Raw genomic sequence first — 22,673 nt, 5'->3', positions numbered from 1 at the left:
AACAAAGACAGCAGAAATTCCAAGAACAGACTCGAAGAATGTTCAAAGATGATGTAACTTTATATGAGCGATTTGGGCACCTTCGTGTGAAAGAATCCTGGGATTGAAAAATGTTTATTTTAATTATTCATTAATAGTAAATAAATTAGTTGTTATTTAACACTTCTTTAAATTGGTTTAATAAAACAACATTATTAACATAAATAGGTTTATTTGTGGACATAAACTGTCTTTCAATATCTATTACTTACAAGATAGTATCAACTTATAATATCACATCAATAAATATTTAGTAATATCAAATAACAAAATCTCTGAAGCTAACAATCTGGTCCAACCAGTGTAATGAAACTATAAGCAAAGCAATGTACTTGCTAAGTGCACTGATTCCACTTTGCAAAGTCAAAGTATTTGTAATTGTTTACATCAACAACTAATTCAAGTTGATAATAGTAGTTCGTAGTTATTTCTTTCTTTCTTTCTATAAATTAGTTTTCTTGCATTTCATTTTGTTAAACAAATATTAAAAATTAGTAATACCTAAAATTATAACGCAAATTATATTATATTATTATTTAAAATATCTCAATGTAGATAATACTGCTTAAAAATATACAATTAAGGTCAATGTGGGCAAGACCGTCTATAAGGCAAGTCCGTCAACACGTTATAACTTTTGAATTTGAAAGCGGTTCCTGCTTTAGCGTCCAGTATATAAAGCAGTTTGTCGCGCTTGTTCCCTCACTCTAAAACAGATGGCGCTGTGACAACGAACTTCAGAGCAATCCGCCTAAACAAGTAATTGCATGTATGGAACTCGAAATGATAGTGCGACGGTCTCTGCTAACAAAATTGTTAAAAATAGTTCGTGACAAGATTTTGCACCAGAAAGTAACTACAGAAGTAATATAAGAACCAGCTATCTTTATTCTGTGTTTAATTTATCAGAAATTGGTTTACTTTTGTAATTATACGTACCATCATTTATCACAATAAAATTTCGTTAAGTTGGAAAGTCCGTCTACTATGTACAAGGCAAGTCCGTCATATGCCGGACTTCCCTTGAATCAGAAGTTACCAACTGTTTTTACGATTTCAATATTATTACGATTTCATAAGGCATTTTGATCTTGAAACTAGTACGGAAATGTGTCCCTCACCCTCAGCACTATGCTGTGGCACTATGTCACCGAAAATATAAATTAAAAATACCTATCAAATAAATAAATAATCAAATAAATATTAGCCCCAAACTAAGCAAAGCTTGCACTATCAGTGCTAGGTGACCCTCTTTGATCTCAGTAAATTAAAAATTAAACTATTAAAATACATTTTAAAATTTCAATTGATCCTTTATTTGGGAAACCTTATAAATAAGTAAGTACTTATTATATATTTTTTTGCCAAAAAAGGTTTACCACCCCATTTACGTAATATATGCCGGACTTGCCTTTGAAAAAGAAAAATTGTGTTTATTCCGAATCTAAACCTTATGTTAACACGTTTAAAGTACACTTTTCATTGTCTTGTTTCATTTTTTTTAAGGATTCGAATACTTACATAAAAGCACCCATAGTATGGCCGATATCATTACTAGACGGACTTACCTTAAACTACACGGGAAGTCCGTCTACTCGCCGAATTTTAGAAAATGCTATTTTTTTGCTTGATTTGTGAATAAAATGATCTGTCTCTATAGCTTAACTATTATTTATGAAATTCTTCATCGTATGCAAGTACAATTGTTAACGCAGGTGAATAATTAACGCAGCTAGATCACTCCGAGGTAAAAAAAAAATGAAGTATGCCGGTCTTGGCCACATTGACCTTATTGTGTATTATAAGTAACATTAAGTAAACTGCAATATCACCACACATTTTTGTGTGTGTAGATAAAATTTTCCAAATTGCTCAAAATACACTATTAGCAAAATAACCTACATATTTCTTTACCAAGATATTACAAACGCTTTATTTTTATCATCATAATTTTTATCATAAAAATGCCAGATGGTCTATCTATTCCTTGCTTTACATTAATGTCTCTGCTTAATACAGTTGAATTAATTAATAGTTTTGGTCCATGCAAAACGATCTTCCTTGAGATCCTTTTTATAAAGTGATTTGCCTTGATGAAGGAACTCTGCAAACTGGGATACAACAGGATCTCTCATACAAGAGGCCACAGCAATCACTTTTTCGGTTTCGTCAAAGAAGAAAATGACGAATTTTAGAGTGGCAACGTCGCCGTCTACCAAAGAGCTAGTAGGTTTGCCGCAGCCCGCATACCGGATAGATTTGCCAAACAACATGGTCCAGAAGTAAGGCACCGTTCTAAGAGGTGCTTCCTTCCTTAAAATATTCAAAGCGGCCACGCGACCGTGGTACTGAGCCAATCCGACATGCCCTATGCTCATTTGCTTATTCCCGAAACTGTGCACAGGCGCGTAAGCGATGTCCCCTCCCGCGTATACATTTTTAACATTCGTTTCCAACTTATCATTAACGTTAACCGCACCATTTGGCTCGAGTGCGATACCTGTATCTTTCAGGAAATCGGTATAAAATGTGGTTCCCACACCCAAAATGAGCATATCGGCAGGCAGTGTAGTCCCATCCGCCAGTTCTACCGATTTGATAACGCCGTCCTCGCCGTTGCATTTGACTATCGTGGTTTCAAACCGGAATTTGACACCGTTTTCTTCGAACAACGTTTGTAAGCTCTGTCCTATTTCGTTTCCAAATATCTGTCCGAGAGGAGCCTGGTCTTTGCCGACGACGGTCATGGACTTGGCCTTTTTACAGCAAGTGGCGGCAGTTTCTAAACCGATAAAACTCAAGCCGAGCACTACGACATCTTTATCAGCGTCAGCGCCGAGTGTGGCGAGGATATCCACAGAATCCTGGAAGTCTCTGACCGTGAATATATTTTTTAGATCGACTCCGGGGATGTCGGGCACGCGAGGTTTGGCTCCTGTTGCGAGATATAGAGCGCTGTAAGCGAGTTTGGTTCCGTTACTTAAGTGCACGATTCTCTCAGCGGTCTCAATCTTCGTGGCTTCGACGCCCGTGAGGACGTTAATGTTTGTTCCTTGGTAATATTCGGAGGTGCGGACTTGTAGTTTGTCAATGTCGGTGGCGGTGCCTATTTTGGAGATTTTGATTCTGTCGTAAGGGAGGTATTTTTCGCGAGCGACGAGCGTGATGCGGCCGCGGAAGCCCTCGCTGCGCAGGGTCTCGGCGCAGGTGGCGCCGGACGGGCCGCCGCCCACGATCACAACGGCGGAGCTGTCGCACGCTGATACGGAACCCATGTCTTTGATTCGCTTGTTGGACTTCAGATCACTGATCTTAGCTCGAACCTGGAAATGAAGTTTGATATTGTTAGTGTAAATGAGTAGTTTTACTTCTCATACCCATTCTCGTTTTTGGTGCGGATAGGTAATGCAACACTGTATTTGTCGACCCAGAACAACGGCGTACCTATCAACGCACTCTTCGTCTCGTTTAAGTTTTAAAGCCGAGTTTAGACTTGCAACAAAAATCGTGCAAGTTGCATTAGGTAGGTACATATTGCGGCGCTCGATTGACCACTACAAACCGTTGGCTTTACGGCCTCGCAATGTAATGCAACTTGCACGATTTTTTTTGCAAGTCTAAACTCGGCTTAACTAACGTATTTTTACAGGTACAGTTAATCAGTTTGATTCTTCGGCGACCATAGAACCTACATAGGTAATTATAGTAAATTATTTTATTCAGAAGTATATGTATCTAAAAATTCTTATCAATTTACGTAAATGTTACGAAAAGATTCTGTGGTGACCTACGAATCAAATTGGCTGACTGTTGCTATTTCCATTGTAATTTTCAGTTTTTGTAGCGAGGTACTTCCACTTGATCAAGTAGGTACAGTCAGCAGCACCAATCAACAAAAAATATCCAATAAGTACCAATATCTATTTCTATTTATCCAATATCTATTTCTAGGGCCAGTAGGAGGTGTCAGATATTTTCGCATACTCCGCTGCGGCAAATATTAATTCAAATGACTGTACAACTACTTAAAATGGAATTTACAGTGACGGTCAATAAAACCATTTCCGCTGACATTGTCGGTATGATTACATATATTTAGATTTATTTACACGTACTTTGCGTATTTTTGTGTTACTGTTTCCTTACTATACCTAATATAGGCATTTATAGTGTTATTGTCAACCGATGTTACAATAAAAACCGGCCAAGAGCGTGTCGGACACGCCCAAAATAGGGTTCCGTAGCCATTACGAAAATATAAGTACCTAATATTTTTCTAAGGATTTCGTATTTTATACGGAATCTTCCAAGTTTAGGTATATTTTATACCTTAGGCTGCTATTTACTTTTAAACTACTAATAATTCACAAGCAAACTTAGCAGTTATAGTTTTCCTTGTAAGTTTGATATACTTACTATATATTTTTCAAATTTTTCCACCCACCGTTTTAGATTTTAGAGGGGGGGGGGACGCTCGATTTTAATGAAAATGTCCACTTTAAAGTTGCATATTTCGCAAACAAATCACTGAATCGAACAATCGTCTTAGCAAACCCCTAATGGTTTTAAAAGACCTATCCAACGATATAAAAAACACTCCCAGTTTACGTCTATGGAAGGTACCCAAAAAATTTTTTATTTTTATTTTTTTATTGTACCATTTTGTCGGCATAGTTTATGTATATATCCGTGCAATATTACAGCTTTCTAGCACTGATAGTCCCTGAGCAAAGCCGCGGACGGACGGACAGACAGACATGGCGAAACTATAATCATTCAGATAAAGCATTATTTGTATGATTAAGATGGCTCAGAAATTCTGAATTCCGTATACAATAGAATGGATGGTCATGATTATTAATTGTGAGGTTTACAATGACGACCTTGAGCATAACATTGAGTCACCGTTAGCCAGTCTTTTAAGGCTCTACCATAGCTCGGCCAGACTGAATGACCTTCACCTCCATCAAGTACCTTGAGAATGCCAAGAAGTGTTCTGATTAAACTTGACGTGGTAACAATGGGACCACCTCAGAAGAGTACTCTTTCGAATAAAATAAGGATTACATAAAAAAAATACAAACATTGGAACATAGAGCCTCCTCCTTTTTTGAAGTCGGTTAATAACGCATCTCTTAATTTATTGAGCTATCTTGAGGTGCCGACAATTCTGCAAGTCATTCTTTGAAAGACGCCATGTTGTGGAAACCACATTGATTCGTAGGTAGTACTATTCACTTCATACCACATGTCATGATGTCTCAATGTTTGTAGGAAATAACATGTCATCATCGTTTGACTGTAAAAAAATAGCAGACTAAAATCAAATCATGACATCATTGTTTAAATACAAATTAAGACATTGGTTAGTCTAGAACGTATTTGAATAGAACATTCAGCCCAGCCCAGGTTACCTAAATATTTAATTCTATTTATACTACTACTGCCGAAGGCGTGGGGAGTCCTTACCTCATCCATTATCTGTGCTGTTGTTTAAATATTTTGCAAAAGTTTGGCTGAAGTGAAAAATTCTTTACCATTCAGTCATAAAAATTATTAAGATAAGAATAAGGAAATACGCTTAAGAGTCCGCAGCAAGCTTGATTCTCCATACAAATCGTAGTTACGTCCTTATTTTAAAATAACAAGTAGCATCATCATGATTTTTTGTAAATACAATGAGATAAGGCATATCTAGGCCTGAAATTAGTTTATGACTCTTGAAATGGTATTACAAAGAAAATAGAACGAGTACAAGTTTTGCATTTTAAGAGCCAAAAACCCTGTGCAGTTCGGTTAAATACTACGGCCAAAATATAGTTCAGATTGAAGTCAAAACCTATTTCCGGCATCGACTAAACTATGTAGTTTCATAAGAAAAAGCATTTTTCCGAAATGATTTTGTGGTTTTCAAATGAGAACGAAACTACGAAAATCAGTAAAAAAACTATACATTTTTTATGCGAATCTGCAGCGAATCACTCTAGCGCGGGGGAACGGTACGGGGGAGGGCGGTACGCGCCGCCCTTTGTCCTTGGTTTACGCTGGCCCTGCGTGTGCGTGCGTCGCTCGTTAGTAGTGACTCGTCAGCTGTGCGCGAGAGTTACGTAATATTATTTTGGTGAATTCTCTTCGTATCATAAACGCGATCTAACTACTTACGACTTGGACTGATAACGGATTTGATATTTCTTGGTGATACTGGTGGTGTGTGTGCACATACTGTTCGACGACCTTGGCTTTCTTATATGGACTTTGCATTTTTATGTTACAAAAATGGATAAACAGGGTAAGTACCTACCTAGATGCATTTTAGTCAATATTACCAAGTACTTATAAAAAATGGGTCCATATATCGGCTCGCATACTGACAAACGATGATTTGGACAAAAAATAATTATGGTTTTACTAGAAAAGAGAAAAGAGTACCTATGCGAACTATGGCGCTCCCATAAAAAATAATTATTAATGTTCTTGTTTCCAGAAGTGAAAAGATCATCGAAGACAAGATTATGGTTATCGGCTCGTAGGAAAAAAAAAGGACCGGCTCGTCATAAAAAAGAAAACATTAATCCTAATAGGTAAGTTATAACTAGGACAGTAGCGTAAGATTTTTCTTCCTTGTCCTCTATTACAAGCTTTTATTTAGTTTCACCTGTCCCGATATTTGTCTGTAATCAAATCTTGCATTCGACCAACTTCTAGCAGTCGGATTGACTTGAAATTTTGCATAATTATGTAAATTGCGTGACAATACAATAATCTGGTAGCTGACATCCTGGTAGTCCGGCCAGAATCGTCTCCGAAGGACGGAACTCTTCAACTGTTACAATGTTATCGACTTGTTTTTGGTATAGGTACAAAATAAATGTAGTTTGGGTAACAATGCTAGTAAAGTCGACAAAAAGTACAGTCAGCAAAAAAGCTTGTATTAAAAATGAATTTTCGTACTCGTACCTTTATTTATTATTTTTGTACGACGTAGGTACACCACACAAACTTGTTATTTCACTTATACAGGTCATAGCACTGTAATAGCACATTGTGTATTAGGGCGGTAAGTAAGGTATTACGAACGAAGTATTACCTCTGGTAGTCTCTGTTATTACTTTGACTAATGGCGACTGACGTCATTTCACCATGTATGTATTTTTCACATGTGCAGTACGCTTGGCACCGGAGAGCATGCCAGTGAGCAGTCTGATAGTGATAACAATACCGATCCTCCACCTCAACCTCTAAATTTAAGCAGGTTAGTGTTTTTATTATTATTTTTACTAGTTTACAATCTTTTATTTAACTTGCAATGTATGTACCTATGTACTCGTATGTATGTATGTGAGGCTCAAATCCTGCGAGTTGAATTTGACTCAGTTTCAGTGGTCGAATTGACTTGAAATTTGGTATACTTATGTGAATTGCGTGACAATACAATAATCTGGTAGCTGACATCCTGGTAGTCCGGCCAGGATCGTCTCCGCAGGACGGAATTCTTCAACGGTTAATGGCATCGACTTGAAATTTCGTATGATGTAGTTTAATAGGTAACAATGCTAGTAAAGTCGACAAAAAGTACAGTCAGCAAAAAAAAAAGCTTGAACAGATTTTTTTTTTACCAAAAACTTATTTCACAGCTACTTACGTTTTTCACTTGTAGTTTTATTTTCGCTCTTGACTGCAACTGCACTGAGACTAGTACCTACTCGTACCTATATTGACACGGCTATTAAAGATGATTTCAGTTTATTATCTTGATCGATGTACACCGCACTTCTGTTATTTCACTTATACAGGTCATAGCACTATAATATCCCATTGTTCATTAAGGGCGATAAGTAAGGTATTACGAACGAAGTATTACCTCTGGTAGTCTCTGTTATTACTTTGACTAATGGCGACTGACGTCATTTCACTATGTATGTATTTTTTACATGTGCAGTACGCTTGGCACCGGAGAGCATGCCAGTGAGCAGTCTGATAGTGATAACAATACCGATCCTCCGCCTCAATTTCAAAATTTTAGCAGGTTGGTGTTTTTATTATTATTTTTACAAGCTTTTACCTTGCAATAGTTGCAATGTATGTACCTATGAATGTATGTGCAGGTAAAATCTTGCGAGTTGAATTTGACCCACTTCTTCCACATTTGGTACGGAAAAGTAGTTTGGATGAAAATGCAAGTACAGTCAGCAAAAAGCTTGTATTAAAAATGTAGTCGCGCGCACAATATGGCACCGAAAATCGAAACGTATTTTTTGCATAGCGTCACCGGCGTTAGAAGTTTTCTGTAGTAGTGTACGCCTCATAATGCAGTATCAAATATTTTTATTTCACCGTATACTCTGATTTAACCTTGCATGGTATAAATATAACGTAACTTTTTTTTTCCTTTCAGAAATTTGAGTCCGAGTACTCCGTCCTCGACACCATCATTACAAATTGAACTTGATCATGATAGCAATGAGGAAGTCGTACGTAAAATGACAGGTCGACGAATTTTCAATGTTCAATATTTATTTGAACAAATGAAGGCTGTGGATCATAGTCCATTTAATTGCAGCTTTAAAGATATGGATTTTGTGAAGGAGTCGAGAATCGGATTCCAGTCAACTTTTCTTTTCAAATGCAAAATGTGTGGCAAAAAAGAAGCATTTAATAATGAAAAACTAGAGTCTAAAATTAATAAAAATGTTGTTCAAGCAGTCGTATGTTCGGGTAGTGGCTTTTCCCAATTAGATGAGCTTTGCGCTCATTTAGATATGCCATGTATAGCGGAGAAAACATTTGGGAAAGAGAATTTGTTGCTTGGGGATGTTTTAAAAGATATCTCTTTGAAGAGCATGTTTGAGGCAGGACTCGAAGAAAAACAAATGGCAATTGAAAAAGGAAACGTAGACGCTGATGGCGTTCCCTACATCACAGTAGTAGCGGACGCATCGTGGGGAAAAAGATCATATCGTACCAGCAATTATAATTCATTATCCGGGGTAGCGTGCATTATTGGGTATGAAACTAAAAAGGTTCTCTTTTTAGGAATACGGAATTCTTATTGCTCTGTATGCGCTGTTGCAAGTAATAAAAAGATTGAGGTCAAGAAACATAAATGTTTTAAAAACTGGTCTGGTAGCTCCACAGCAATGGAAGCCGACGGTGTAGTAGAAGGTTTTAAATGCAGCATAAATATGCATGGCTTGAAATACACCAAACTTATTGGTGATGGCGATAGCAGTGTCATGAGTGCTTTAAACGAAGCATTGCCATATGGCCACTCCACTGCTATACACAAAATAGAATGCAGTAATCATTTATTACGAAATTATTGCACTAAATTGAGAAATTTGACAAAAAAAACTGAAAATAAACAAGGACCTGTCCCTATTATCATGAGGAAATGCCTAAATGATAACATATTGCGACTACGAAAGGCAATTAAAGGAGCAATAGACTTTTCTTCGAAAATGGAAGGGAAAACTTTTACTGAGAAAGTAAATGAATTAAAAAAAGACCTACGAAACGGGCCTTGCCACGTTTTTGGTGAGCATGCCAACTGCAAAACATATTTTTGTAATGGCCCGAAACCAGGCGAAGAAAACTTCATAGGCCAAATGAAAGATTGTGGCTTGTGGTATGACATATACACCGCTATAAGTCCTATTTTAAACAATGCCGAAAGTCTCCTTATGGGGCAAACAAACAATATTGTTGAGCAGTTTAATGCACTAATCGCAAAATTTATAGGAGGCAAACGAATAAATTACTCCCTTCGTGGATCTTATGAGTCCCGTTGCTACGCAGCTGCTACAAAAAGAAACACCGGGAGTCTTGTAGCAACCATGAGTAAAGTATTAACAAAAAATGAAGAACTGGGGACTTACACGCAGAAGTATGAGAAGAGGCAGGCAGAAAAGGCGAAAAGAAAATCAAGCCAAGACAAAAAATCAAAACGAAGAAAACGTATCGCAGGACCCGATGAACATTACGGTGATATCGAAAAAGAACCAGATATGGAAGTTGAGCACTACGAAAAAAGAAAACAAGCACTCTTAGCAGACTTTTCAAAAAGTAAAATAGAACTTGAAAATATCCAAAAAGATACCGTTGGGCAGGCAACGAACCCTGAATGGATCAAACAACGAAAAATACGCCTTACTGCGTCAGTGTTTGGTCAAATATGTAAGAGAAGAGCTGCCACGTCGTGTAAAAATATTATAAAAACACTCTTATATAGCAATTTTAAAGGTAGCGATGCTACTAGATACGGCAATGAGAATGAGCCCATCGCTTTAAAAGAGACTGAAGCTGCACTAGGAGTGCAAGTATCACCTTGTGGGTTATACATCCTCGAGGAACACCAGTATTTAGGCGCGAGTCCCGACGGAGTCATAGACGAAGAAACAATTGTGGAGATCAAATGCCCAGCTTCGGCGGCAAATATGACGCCAACAGAAGCTATTTTAAAGAAAAAAATTACTTTCTGTGTGTTGGACGAAAGTGATCCTCAGAAAATAAAACTGAAGCAAAATCACAACTACTTTTATCAAGTACAAGGTCAGTTAAATATTACAAAAAAAGATACTGTATCTTCGTGGTGTGGACTCCAAAAGGCATATTATTCGAAAAAATCGAAAAGGATACAGGATTCTGGGAGAGCATATTAAATAAATTGAGAAAATTTTACATGGAATGCATACTACCTGAAATTATAGATCCGCGTCTACCTAGAAAGTTACCGATACGAGAGAGTTCTTAAAAATAAGCGAATTTTCATACTTGTATGTATTAAAAAATAAAACACAATATTGTATGACTTTTTTTATTTTATTCAATACACCCAATCTTCAATGTGTCCAATCAAGTTGATGTTGTAGTCTATAGATATTATACTTTTCACTTCTCATGCTCGTAAAGTTCGTTTTTATGCTGAGATTAAGCGACATAAAATGACTTTTTATGCTCTAGTGCATAAAATAAAATCTTTGTCTAAGACCAAGCTAATCAGGTGTCAACCAGCCACAAACAGAAAGTTTTTAACTTTTTTATTTATTTATATAAAACTAAAAATTAACCAAATCAATCAAATAAATCAATAAAATAAAAAAATAGAATTATGTATATAGTAATTCATGAAAAATAATGATATCTATACTAGCTTTGCATTTTTGGATGTTTGTTACGATTAAACTCAAAAACTACTGGACCGATTTTAAAAATTCTTTCACTATTATACTTAATGCTAAATTATTCCAAAGTGCCATAGGCTATTTTTTTAAAGAGGAATGCTTTGGATGTTTGTTACGAATTAACTCAAGAACTACTGGACCGATTTTGAAATTCTTTCAATATTACAATGATAAATTATTCCAAAGTGCCATAGTGAGGCTAATTTTTTTTCTGGCTCGCGCGGTTGGCGCATCCGCCGCAGACGCGTAAAGGTAAGGAAACGAAATCAATAGAAAATACGAGATTTTGGAATACGGAATTCAACAGGAAACATTACATGGGATTAAAGCGAAAGAAATAAAGATAAATAAAATAAATAAATATCATGGGACACTTGACACCAATTGACCTAGTCCCAAACTAAGCAAAGCTTGTACTATGGATACTAGGCAACGGATAAACATACTTATATAGATAAATACATAGGTACACATGATAAGTTAAATTTAGTGAGATGAGGAATGCATATTTAAACTTTAATATCAATATTATTTATAAATATGTTCAATAAGTTACAAAATATAGTTATGTCATTAGAGGCTAAAAGGACAGAGATGGACGTAGGTAATGGGACTTTGTAGGATATAAGCTGTTAATAAAGGAAGTTGTCATGGAGAGGACATGAGAGAAATATATGATTAGTGTCTGCAATGCCAATGCCCAAGCCACACTCACAAACATCAGACTCGACCAGTTTAAATTAATCAAGGTTGGCGACCATAGGCTATATTTATTAACAGAAAAAATTAGGGTTCCGTACTAAAACTACAATAATGTAAAAAGTTGCCATAAAACATCTTTCATCGCATGCGCTGTAGAAACCATTGATTACAGAACAAAAAAATGTTTTACGATAAAAAAGAATACATCAAGATTCAAGATCTACAAAAAAATTCGCGATACCATATGTCCAACTATTGTAGTTATGTCATGTTTATATTTTAAAAGTTGACAGAAATGACGACTAAAATCAGACCATGTTATCCATACCTTTGTATGAATCCTTATCCAAATAATTTTATATTCAAGACGGTTTCTTTTCGAATTATTCAAATCGGACATTCCATTCAAAAGATTAAAATTAAATTAATTAAAAATATCAATCTAACCAAAAAATTCATTTAATTTACTCTACGTTGACGCGCCCCGGCTTGTGCGTGTCGGGTGAAGTTTTTGGGAATTTGAGCTAAAAAATGTGTGTAAAGTGCCCTTGATTAGAGAACTTTTTAGAGTTCTGTGCCCCAAGGATAATAAAAACGGGACCCTATTACTAAGACTCCACTGTCCGTCTGTCTGTCTGTCACTAGGCAGTATCTCATGAATCGTAATAGCTAGAAAGTTGAAACTTTCATAGATGATGTAGTTATTTCTGTTGCCGCTATAACAACAAATACTAAAAACAGAATAAAATAAATATTTAAGGGAGGGAATTTATTTAAGAAATTTGTATGGGAGCCCCCCATACAAACAAATGTGATTTTTTTGCCGTTTTTTGCTCGATATTAATAACGGCAACACGTGGTTGCTTGAAATATTTACAGAATATATATTTGTATATTCATTCACTTTTAAAATAAATAATTAAATTAAAATAAAATAAATATTTAAGGGGGGCTCCCATACAACGTGGTATTTTTTGCTAATGTCTAATGTTGTACCTAAAGGTACGGAACCCTTCGTGCGGGAGTCTGACTCGCACTTGGCCGGTTTTTTCCCGTGCGAAGCCGGGGCAGGTCGCTAGTCTTCTATATAAGTATAATAGGTATGCTTGCCCTTGCAATAATTTACTTTCTCGATTAACACGTTTGGCTCTAAGTACCTACATTATGTATATATGTATACCTCTATTATTTAGGCTACATATTACGAGAGGAGAGGTTGACTTTGAACTGCAAGGTCCGCTTAGACCGGAAATTTCTTTGCTGTGCTGAAAGACTCCATGCATATAGTACCTAAGTATGTCAAAGTATTCCAATTGAGATAACCTGGACGATTCCTCGTATCAAGGATTTTAACCTAAACCTGGGTGAAAAAAGTCATAGCTTAGTAGACGAGTAATAGTCAATCAAAACTGCCGGTCATTTGCATGCATAAAATAGCTTACGATAACTAACTCATACTATACACGGCGCAGACGCAGATCAGCGTTTTGAAAACAAGTATAGCATGTCACTGGTGACCCCCATGGCGCATTTGAAGAGACCTTGCTTGCGAGGCCATCGGTTTTTTATTTTTTTTTTTAATTTAAGTTCTTTATTTCCTGTTTTTTAAACTTTGTTATATTATTTTTTAAAAGTGTACTAGTGTGCTGGATATCCTGGCTGCAGCATCAGCTCATCCTGTTGCCACCATTGCATTGTATGTAGAATCAAATACTGATCAAAACAAATCCAAACACGACATATGTGCTATTTTTTTTTAAAGTGTACTAGTGTGCTGGATATCCTGGCTGCAGCATCAGCTCGTCCTGTTGCCACCATTGCATTGTATGTAGAATCAAATACTGATCAAAACGAATCCAACACGATATATCTGCTATGGTTTCATCAAGAGTGTACCGACTAATGTTCTGTATATCCTTCTTCGCAGTCGGGTAAAAAAATATCAGGCTGTTTGTCACATGTCACATTGACTTTCTTAGTGGATTAAAGTTCCTAACAAACGTGATGTAATGTAGCTGATAGTCTTATATCCCTTGGAATATCCCAAGAAGTTTCCTATACTAGACGTTGGAGCAGAAATAACGATATACAACCCCAATGCTATATGTCATAGGAAATGATCGAGTATGCCAAGAAACATGGAGAAATTTAATTAAAAGCTACGCGGATCGGCTGCAACGTTCCAGTCATTCCTTTGCGTTGTGACCTCGTCGTACTCGGAGCTTAGGTAGATCGATATGACTATATCGTACGAGTCGGGTAGATATATGTACAGTCATACAAATTGGAATCAAGAAAAATCATAGTGAATTGAAGGAAATCATCATCATCATCATCATCCCAGCCTATATACGTCCCACTGCTGGGCACAGGCCTCCTCTCAGAACAAAAGGGCTTGGGCCGTAGTTCCCACGCGGGCCCAGTGCGGATTGGGAACTTCACACGCACCATTGAATTGCTTCGCAAGTTTGTGCAGGTTTCCTCACGAGGTTTTCCTTCACCGCAAAGCTCGTGGTAAATTTCAAATGTAATTCGGCACATGAATTTCGAAAAACTCAAGAGGTGCGAGCCGGGGTTTGAACCCACGACCCTCTGCTCTTGAGAGGCGATAGGTCAAACCACTAGGCCACCACGGCTTATATAAAGGAAGGAAATCATAGTGGAATTGATTATTAAAAGGTTCCAACCTGGCTCATGATGATTCAAATTGGTCGACTGTACAGTCACCAACACCAATATTTGACACAAATAAATAATTATTTGGGACAAATTTAAACATTTTGCGACAAATTACACCATAGCGTGCATAAATATTAGATACGACTATTTGAGCCGGTAAGACGAGTCAGATTTTTTGCGCGCTCCGCTGACCCACTGTGGCAGATATTAATGTTGGTAACTATACAAAGTTTCTTAAACAATATTTGAGCAGGTACCTGCTCAATGTATAGTAATATTACTATATAAATGTTTTTCAAGATTTTTTGACTGAGGCTGAAAATGTTTTCATTATTGGTTGATGTACCTACCCACTCGTACGTAGATACCATCAGCCAAATAAGTGGTCTATCAATTTTGAAACAAGTTCCTATCAAATAAATATGTCGCTAAAGTCGAACTTTCAAGTTGACAGACACGTCTATTGGCATTATTTTTTTAAGACATGCAATCAATTATCAACTTTAGGGTGGTAGTGGTAGATCACATATTTGGTTGATGGTACCTATAACGTCAAAGAAAAATTGAAAATGTTCCCCCAAAGTTTTGAGTTTGAAACTATAGTCAAAAAATTCCATTTAAAGATATAACACTACACACAAAGTTTTAACCCTCTAATGCTCCCAGGGAGGTCACGGCACCCAATTAAACCTAAAACTGCTTTATTTTTTTTCTCCAAAACTATGCAACTGACGGACGGATTTTTGCACAAATATTTTTGTGTCAATAACAATCTTTGAAAAAAAAAGGGGCCCCCTCATCATATTTTTATTCGAAAACATAAATAAATAAAAAAAGAAACATTCTGTATAAACTTCGGCTTAAAAGGTATTATCACCATTTTTTTCTCAAATATGCATCAACATCTAATCTACATAATATCCAAGTTTCATGCCTAACTTGGGTGCAACACTGCGAAATAAATATACAAATGTACTCTTCAGTAGGTGCTACTTATACATACAAGGTATTTCCGTAACGCCTAAGTACTGCAAGCAAAATATTACAAATTAAAAAAACAAACACTAGGTACCCGCGGGCGGCAACTCGGCCGCGTTCGAATTAAAAAAAACCGGCCAAGAGCGTGTCGAACACGCCCAAAATAGGGTTCCGTAGCCATTACGAAAAAATTAAGTAATATTTTTCTGAGGATTTCGTATTTTATACGGAATCTTCCAAGTTTAGGTATATTTTATACCTTAGGCTGCTATTTACTCATAAAGTACTAATCATTCTCAAGCAAACTTAGCCGTTATAGTTTTCCTTGAAAGTTTGATATACTGACTACCATCCTGATTTTTTTCAAATTTTTCCAATTTACTATTTTTTCCCCGGTAGTGAGGTGAAAAATTGTGTGTTTCGCTCGGCTGTAAAGTTGTTTAGCATCTCGTGCCTTGAACCCTCGGAAACGCTCAGGATTCCTTTTTTGAACCCCTCGCTTTGCTCGTGGTTCAATCCCAGAATCCTTCGCTTGCTCGGGTTTCAATTATAAGTAAGCACTCGTGCCAAACAGTAACTTTCCACCCTTGCATAACAAATAACTATTAGACAAGCTTTTATTTAACTTTACGATTGGGCTCAAATTTGCTATACATGTGTATATTTGCTGATAATGTAATAATTATGGTACCATAGAGCTGAACTGATGATGGAGTAACGAAACAATAAGATAGTCCCGCCGTGTTTGGGCTCATCACAATTGCCTTGATTAAGCAAAGGAAAGTATGCACAGTCGGCAATAAAAGCTTGTTTTAAAAAATAATTTTAGACATGAACGTATTTCTTTACCGCATGTTATATAGCTAGTAGATAGGCATAATATAGGTCTAAGGAATAAAATACTTCTTCATATTTAGACCAAGTGGCTTTTAAAACAGATTATCAGGTAGCTTAAGACCACTTGTTACTTAGGCCATCTGCGTTTTAGACCTATGGCTATGGTGTCTTAGGCCATTTAAGTTTTAGACTACTTGCTACTTAGACCAGCTGCTTTATAGACTACTTGCTACTTAGACCAGCTGCTTTATAGACCACTTGATAATTAGACCAGTTGCCTTATAGACCACTTGCTACTTAGACTAGCTGCTTTATAGACCACTTGCTAATTGGACCAGCTTTCTTATAGACCACTAGCTACTTAGACCAGCTGCTTTTTAGACCACATGCTACATAGACCAGTTGCTTTTTAGACGAAGTGAGACTAACCCATGTTTTTTAACACCATATATAACTATAGATTTGGCCTGAAAAAAAAAGCAAGTATACTTGGGCATGTAAAAGCACGGTCTTGAGATGATAACACAGTCTAGCCACGGCATTTTCAAAAGAAATATACCTATGAGGTCATCGCCAGATTACTCAGTGCATTGCAGTTTAGCCATTACGTCATTACGCGATATTCACGCTTATCTTCACATTCACAAATTGAATATCCTGAAATAAGATCAAGTCAAAGTCAAAATATCTTTATTCAATTTAGGCTATAACAAGCACTTATGAATGTCAAGAAAAATCTACCACCGGTTCGGAAAAACCTCTGCTGAGAAGAATCGGCAAGAAACTCAACGAGTATATATATTTTTTTAAAACAGATTTACAATATTATTAAATGATATGTATACATCACAAGTATTTAACACAACTTTATTTTTAACACAGTAGTTCGCTATTTGAAGGGATCGCTAATGCGGATCGGAATTATTTCCAAATATCCCTGTCCATGATATAATCGTTTGCAGTTTTACTACTAACGGTATACTTGATGAAGTAGGTACCTAATTAAATTACATGCCGTTGGGGAAGAAAAGTCCTCGAGTGGCGACTATATGAACCGGAAGACGAAGCGTTTTGGTAGGCCTCCCAGCTCCCACTAGGTAGGTGGTGGAGAACTGACGGCATCGCGAGAATTGCGGGCAACCGGTGGATGCAAGTGGCGAGTGGGATCGTGGGAGCCCGTGACGTCACGACACCGTACTAATCAATGTCCAAAGGGTTGACATCACGCCGAACTTTAACCGGCTATCCTATCCTACTTAAATTATATATGTGAAAGTTTGTGAAGAGTTTGAAGAAGAAGTGACGTTTGGATGTTTGTTACAGAATCACGTCTAAACCGCTGACCGATTTAGATAAATTCGGTATACAGATAGTTTTGAGTCCCGGAAAAGGACATAGGATAGTTTTTATCCCAGAAAATTGCATAGTTCCCACCGCGGGATAGCGATATACAAATACTACCCCAAACAAATAATACCCCTGGTGATGCAGATGTTTATGGGCGGTGGTGATCTCTTACCATCAGGAGACTTGCTCGTTTGCCATCCAGTCGAATAAAAAAAAAACTACGCGGACCGAGTCGCGGGCAACAGCTAGTATCTTTATAATTTTTTGTTTAATAAAAAAAGGGTATAATATTTCCGGATAATGTAACTAACGGACTAATTAGATTTCATTATTTCAGCCTATTTTAAACATCTACTTACGAGTACTATCGAACCAACAGAATCGTGACCTACTGTGGGTCCTGTTAGTAATAAAAGTCATACGACATCCACGACATCGCATTGCTTGACGAGAGAATTAATTGTGACACTTATTGTGACAACGTTCTAAGGTGGTTCTGGAATCAAAATGGTTCGACTGTACACAACATTTCGTTGCACACGTAATGTTATTTTTGAAAAAGGTTAACCGAAGGATAATTACTAGTAACAACTGTACCGATAAGATCCAATTAGGTGAAAAAAATGGCATTAGCCAAAGCTGTAAAACTCATGCGCATTAACTCTACCTGCGGTAATGCTATGACTATGAGCTATGACACATAGTGTCGTGTGACTGAAGCGATAAAAAGCATGTTAAAGTGCCAGCCAATCTACATATGTATGACGCTTCATCATCATCATCCCAGCCTATATACGTCCCACTGCTGGGCACAGGCCTCCTCTCAGAATGAGAGGGCTTGGGCCGTAGTTCCCACGCGGGCTTAGTGCGGATTGGGAACTTCACACACATCATTGAATTGCTTCGCAGGTTTGTGCAGGTTTCCTCACGATGTTTTCCTTCACCGTAAAGCTCGTGGTAAATTTCAAATGTAATTTCGCACATGAATTTCGAAAAACTCAGAGGTGCGAGCCGGGTTTGAATCCACGATCCTTTGCTTGAGAGGCCATAGGTCAAACCACTCGGCCACCACGTCCTTTTTTTTTACGCTTACTATTAAATAATCTTGGTAAGTGAGAAAGACGAGTTAGCTAGGTAGCACTTAGCACTTGTGTGGGATATGATATGGGTAGCTGTCTTGGTGAGGAGCTCAAAGTCTTTTAATGAACTGAAACAATTACTTTGCTCACCCGCGACCTTATGATAGCTACGTTTAAGCAAAAAATGTGTGTTCTTGCTGTTCCTATACCTCCACTCTGTAAGAACACACACAAATCACACAAACACATCTATCACCACACCACCTGCTCATGCCGAAAATACCACGTTCCCAAAATACTACATTAAGTACTTACCTATTTATTACATTCCCATTATACCACATGTCCAAAATAGGACCTTACCTTCTACCAGATTTTTTTTTAAGTAATCTTCGATTTCGTAATGTGGTGCAACGAGAATCTGGTATGCTAGAAATGTGGTAAATAGGTAATGCTGAGTGGATTTCTTTTTCATAACAACGTATTTGGGTATTTCTCAAAAAGTTGTCCGTCATGTAATTGACAAGAAATCAGTTTGTCAAGAAATTATTAATAATAGGGACGAGATCATAAAACATAAACTGCATAAATCATCCATTTCTTGACGTCAGGAAAACGTCGCGAAATCTTGTGAGGAAATGCAGACACGCAGTCGTAATTTTGTAACTACATTGAAAATTTCTATTGGATCCAACCAAAAAGATTATCTGACTTTTTATCACCTTTACCACAAGACTTTGTATAATATATTTAAACACAATTATTTTATTACTTATTTTTGTGTTGAAAATAGCGTCAGGACTTTTTTTTAAGTGGACAACTGAAAATCAACATTATATATGGACAGTATAGATATTTGAGAAATAGTCATCATATGAGTTCTTACACTGTTCAGGCTAAAGTTACGGGCTTCGTCAATCTTTGCTTTCCGAATTCTTACATTGTCATCATTCCCTACTGCGCTATTTTTGCATTAGACGTGTGTGGTCGTGGTCGGATGGGTCATCATTTAGGAGTGACTCACAGCCCCCGAAATTTCAACATAATTTGTATCTAATGAACTAAATCATCATACTAATATTATAAACACTAAAACTTCTGAATGGATTTGAATGAAACTTTATAGTAAAATGGCTTTACATCAGAATCACACATAGGCTACTTTTTATCCTGATGTCCTACAGGATCAGGATAAAATCTTGAAATCCCAACCGTTGGGAGGAGGATTTCAATAAAATTTGGTAGCTATTTATGTAGATAGCTGGGTGTGTGAAACAATACTTACTTTTTTTATATGTTCTTGTTAATCAAAATATTTGTATTTGTATTTTTATATTAATTAATAATGCTTACTTTTTATCTCAATATTTCCACAGGATCAGGATAAAATCTCAAATGTTTTTGGGGGTTCACCTGAGAATTTGGTAAAATCCTGGAAATCCCATTAACTGCTAGATCTTTACACTAGTTCAAAATAAATCGACTGGAAAATAAAATCATGCCAGTTCAGTGTTTTTTTGTTTTTTTTCGCTATTCATTAAAACATTTCTTTTCACTTGACAATAAGTCATGGTCATTCTGAAAGCGCAAGCCTAAAAAAAAAACATGTAAAAGAGCCCTCCGAAAACTGTTTAAGCTTGTACATTACTTATTCTGTGGTTTGAGGAATAAACTTTTTATTTGAATGTTATTCAACTTGTTCTAGCCTGGGTTGACATTGGCAAAAGTTTCCCTGTCAATTTAAATACAGGGAAGGCTGTTTAGTACGACTTTGCATTTAACAACCAACCGTTTTTAGCAACGTAAAACAGAAGGATAACATAAATAATCAAATTAGATAAACAATAATCATAAAAAAGGGGAGGCCTTTGCTCAGCAGTGGGGCACTTTAACAGTCTAAAAATTGTCAAAACATTCAGCTGGTGACTTCCTCAACAAACTTAATATAAGTATGCATAAAAAATCTTACCTTAACTTCACCTTTCTCAGTCACAGTCACTTTGTAGCAAGGCAGCGAGTCAAAGCCAGGGAAGTCCTCAATGTCTCCAGTCTTGATGTTGAAACATGCCCCGTGCCACTGGCACCGCACCCGGCCATCTCCCAGAGCTCCAGAGACCAGAGGAGCTCCGTAATGCGTGCATTTTGTTCCTAACGCACTAAACTCCCCTTTCTGCCTCACAACTAACACCTTTCCCTCATCTCCAATGTCAAACACTTTCATCTCATTGTCTTTCAGTTCATCAGTTTTGCAAACTACTGCCTCTACATAGTTGCTTGTTGACTCTAGCCGAGAAATTTTGCCTGCTGAAAAAATAACAAAAATATATAATTAGGTACTAAAATTATCATTCTATGTTATAGGCAAATCTCCTTTGTTGGTTAGTTATTCTGCGTAAGTAACTAAATTACAAATTAATTAGGTTTAAAATTTATGTATGAATTTTTAACGAGATGGTCACGGTTGCTGTTTCGTTTCATGGGAATAAAGATTTAAATATAAAGTACTTACGATTTTCATTACTGTCCCGACTTGGACCACTGTTTATGTTACAAGATCTCGAAAATGTAGTGCCCATTTTATTAGCTTCTACCACGGAGTCTGCAAGCAAATAATAAACTCTATAAAACTATTTGAATTTCGCTCTTAATTTTCATCGAGATAAGATAAACAATTTACCAATCACACGCAGAATTAATAAGAAATACCACAAGAACCTTTCAAAATAACTCTTACAATACAACACAGTCTAGTATGAATGAGTTTGGGAAAGGAAGGATTTAAGTACCTTGAACAAAACGTCTAACGACCTTGTTCAAGAATCGGCTTCTGCAAGATAAAATCATCGTAAAAAAACTAAACTGGCACGCAACGCAACTGTACTGTCACTTGTCAGTCAAAACTGTCAAACTTCTGTCAGATTTCCAGTTGCCATATTTAAATAAAGTACCCAATTTATTGGAATTTGTTAATGTGAGCCTAACGTGTTAGTTTTTGTTATACTTATCTCCCAGATAGATGATATGATATTATATTTTAAAAAAAGGAAGAAAGAAAACATCTATTCGTGACATGGTGGTACAGTAAAAAATAAGAACAAGAAAAAAAATGCTCAAGTCACGAAATGGTCCCACATCAGCAAGCTGCCAGTCTTGCAAACGTCTGTACTGTACCGTGGTCCGTGATATATGTTTACGTGCACTTACAACAGAATACAATTTAAATGTGCCGACACACTATTCAAAACCATACGCCACGACACGCTTGCACACGCCCTCCAACGCTGTCAGTACTAATCGGAACTATATAAGTGCAAATTCGAACTTCGTATCTTGCCGTCCCGCTGACGTGACGCTAATATAATTTAATACGAGAGTAAGAGGGCCAGTACGATACGAACTTCAATTTTCGAATTTCGTAGTAGCCCCCCTGTTCCATATATTTATAATGGTCAGGTAGTTCGTATTCGTATAGTACCATCACTCTCATTCTCGTATTAAATAATATAAGCGACAGTGGGATGGTAAGATACGAAGTTCGAATTTTGCACTTCGTAGTACAGGACCAAAGAGGCTAGGGCTACTACAAAATTCAAAAATCGAAGTTCGTATCGTCCCGTCTCTCTGCAGGGCTACTACGAAACTCGAAACTCGAAGTTCGTGCCGTGCGGTCCCTCTGACAGTTATACTATTTAATACCAAAGCGAGAGGGACGGCCCGATACGAACTTCCGTTTCGATTTTCGTAGTAGCCCTGCTGAGACGCTAATATTATTTAATACGAGAGTGAGAGAGATGGTACGATACAATTTTCGACTTTCGAATGTCGTAGTAGA

At 36.9% G+C, this 22,673-nt stretch overlaps 2 protein-coding genes across 4 annotated transcripts; one reads left to right on the top strand and one right to left on the bottom strand.

Moving 5' to 3' along the window:
* Window positions 1-191: 191 nt before the first annotated feature.
* On the bottom strand, window positions 192-21,737 carry LOC141431264 (apoptosis-inducing factor 3). Of its 3 annotated transcripts, none has more exons than XM_074092371.1 (4): window positions 21,628-21,737; window positions 21,351-21,440; window positions 20,811-21,145; window positions 192-3,362 (listed from the first exon to the last, which is right to left on the bottom strand). In XM_074092371.1, exons 1-4 carry the CDS (start codon window positions 21,683-21,685, stop codon window positions 2,064-2,066), a joined length of 1,782 nt encoding a protein of 593 aa, XP_073948472.1. In that variant the 5' UTR covers window positions 21,686-21,737; the 3' UTR covers window positions 192-2,063. The 3 variants fall into 3 exon arrangements, with proteins under 3 accessions (XP_073948472.1, XP_073948475.1, XP_073948473.1); XM_074092374.1 differs by having other exon boundaries at window positions 21,351-21,460; window positions 21,519-21,703; XM_074092372.1 differs by having other exon boundaries at window positions 21,519-21,702.
* LOC141431394 (uncharacterized) lies at window positions 5,614-16,296 on the top strand. Its single transcript, XM_074092562.1, has 5 exons — window positions 5,614-6,328; window positions 6,524-6,620; window positions 7,205-7,291; window positions 7,979-8,065; window positions 16,275-16,296. Exons 1-5 carry the CDS (start codon window positions 6,316-6,318, stop codon window positions 16,294-16,296), a joined length of 306 nt encoding a protein of 101 aa, XP_073948663.1. The 5' UTR covers window positions 5,614-6,315.
* Window positions 21,738-22,673: the final 936 nt, after the last annotated feature.

The sequence above is a fragment of the Choristoneura fumiferana genome, chromosome 9 (assembly GCF_025370935.1).
Source record: "Choristoneura fumiferana chromosome 9, NRCan_CFum_1, whole genome shotgun sequence".
NCBI lineage: Eukaryota > Metazoa > Arthropoda > Insecta > Lepidoptera > Tortricidae > Choristoneura > Choristoneura fumiferana.
The sequence above is the reverse complement of the archived record's forward strand: the minus strand, read 5'-3'. Positions and strand labels throughout refer to the sequence as shown.

Excerpts from the sequence above, each read along its gene's own strand:
- LOC141431394 (XM_074092562.1), top strand. Across the intron at positions 6,621-7,204 it reads GAAAACATTAATCCTAATAG|TACGCTTGGCACCGGAGAGC; the intron begins GTAAGTTATAAC and ends TCACATGTGCAG. Across the intron at positions 7,292-7,978 it reads CAACCTCTAAATTTAAGCAG|TACGCTTGGCACCGGAGAGC; the intron begins GTTAGTGTTTTT and ends TTACATGTGCAG.
- LOC141431264 (XM_074092371.1), bottom strand. The coding sequence starts at position 21,685 with ATGATTTTATCTTGCAGAAGCCGATTCTTGAACAAGGTCGTTAGACGT. Across the intron at positions 21,441-21,627 it reads CGTTAGACGTTTTGTTCAAG|ACTCCGTGGTAGAAGCTAAT; the intron begins GTACTTAAATCC and ends ATTTGCTTGCAG. Across the intron at positions 21,146-21,350 it reads TCGGGACAGTAATGAAAATC|CAGGCAAAATTTCTCGGCTA; the intron begins GTAAGTACTTTA and ends TTATTTTTTCAG.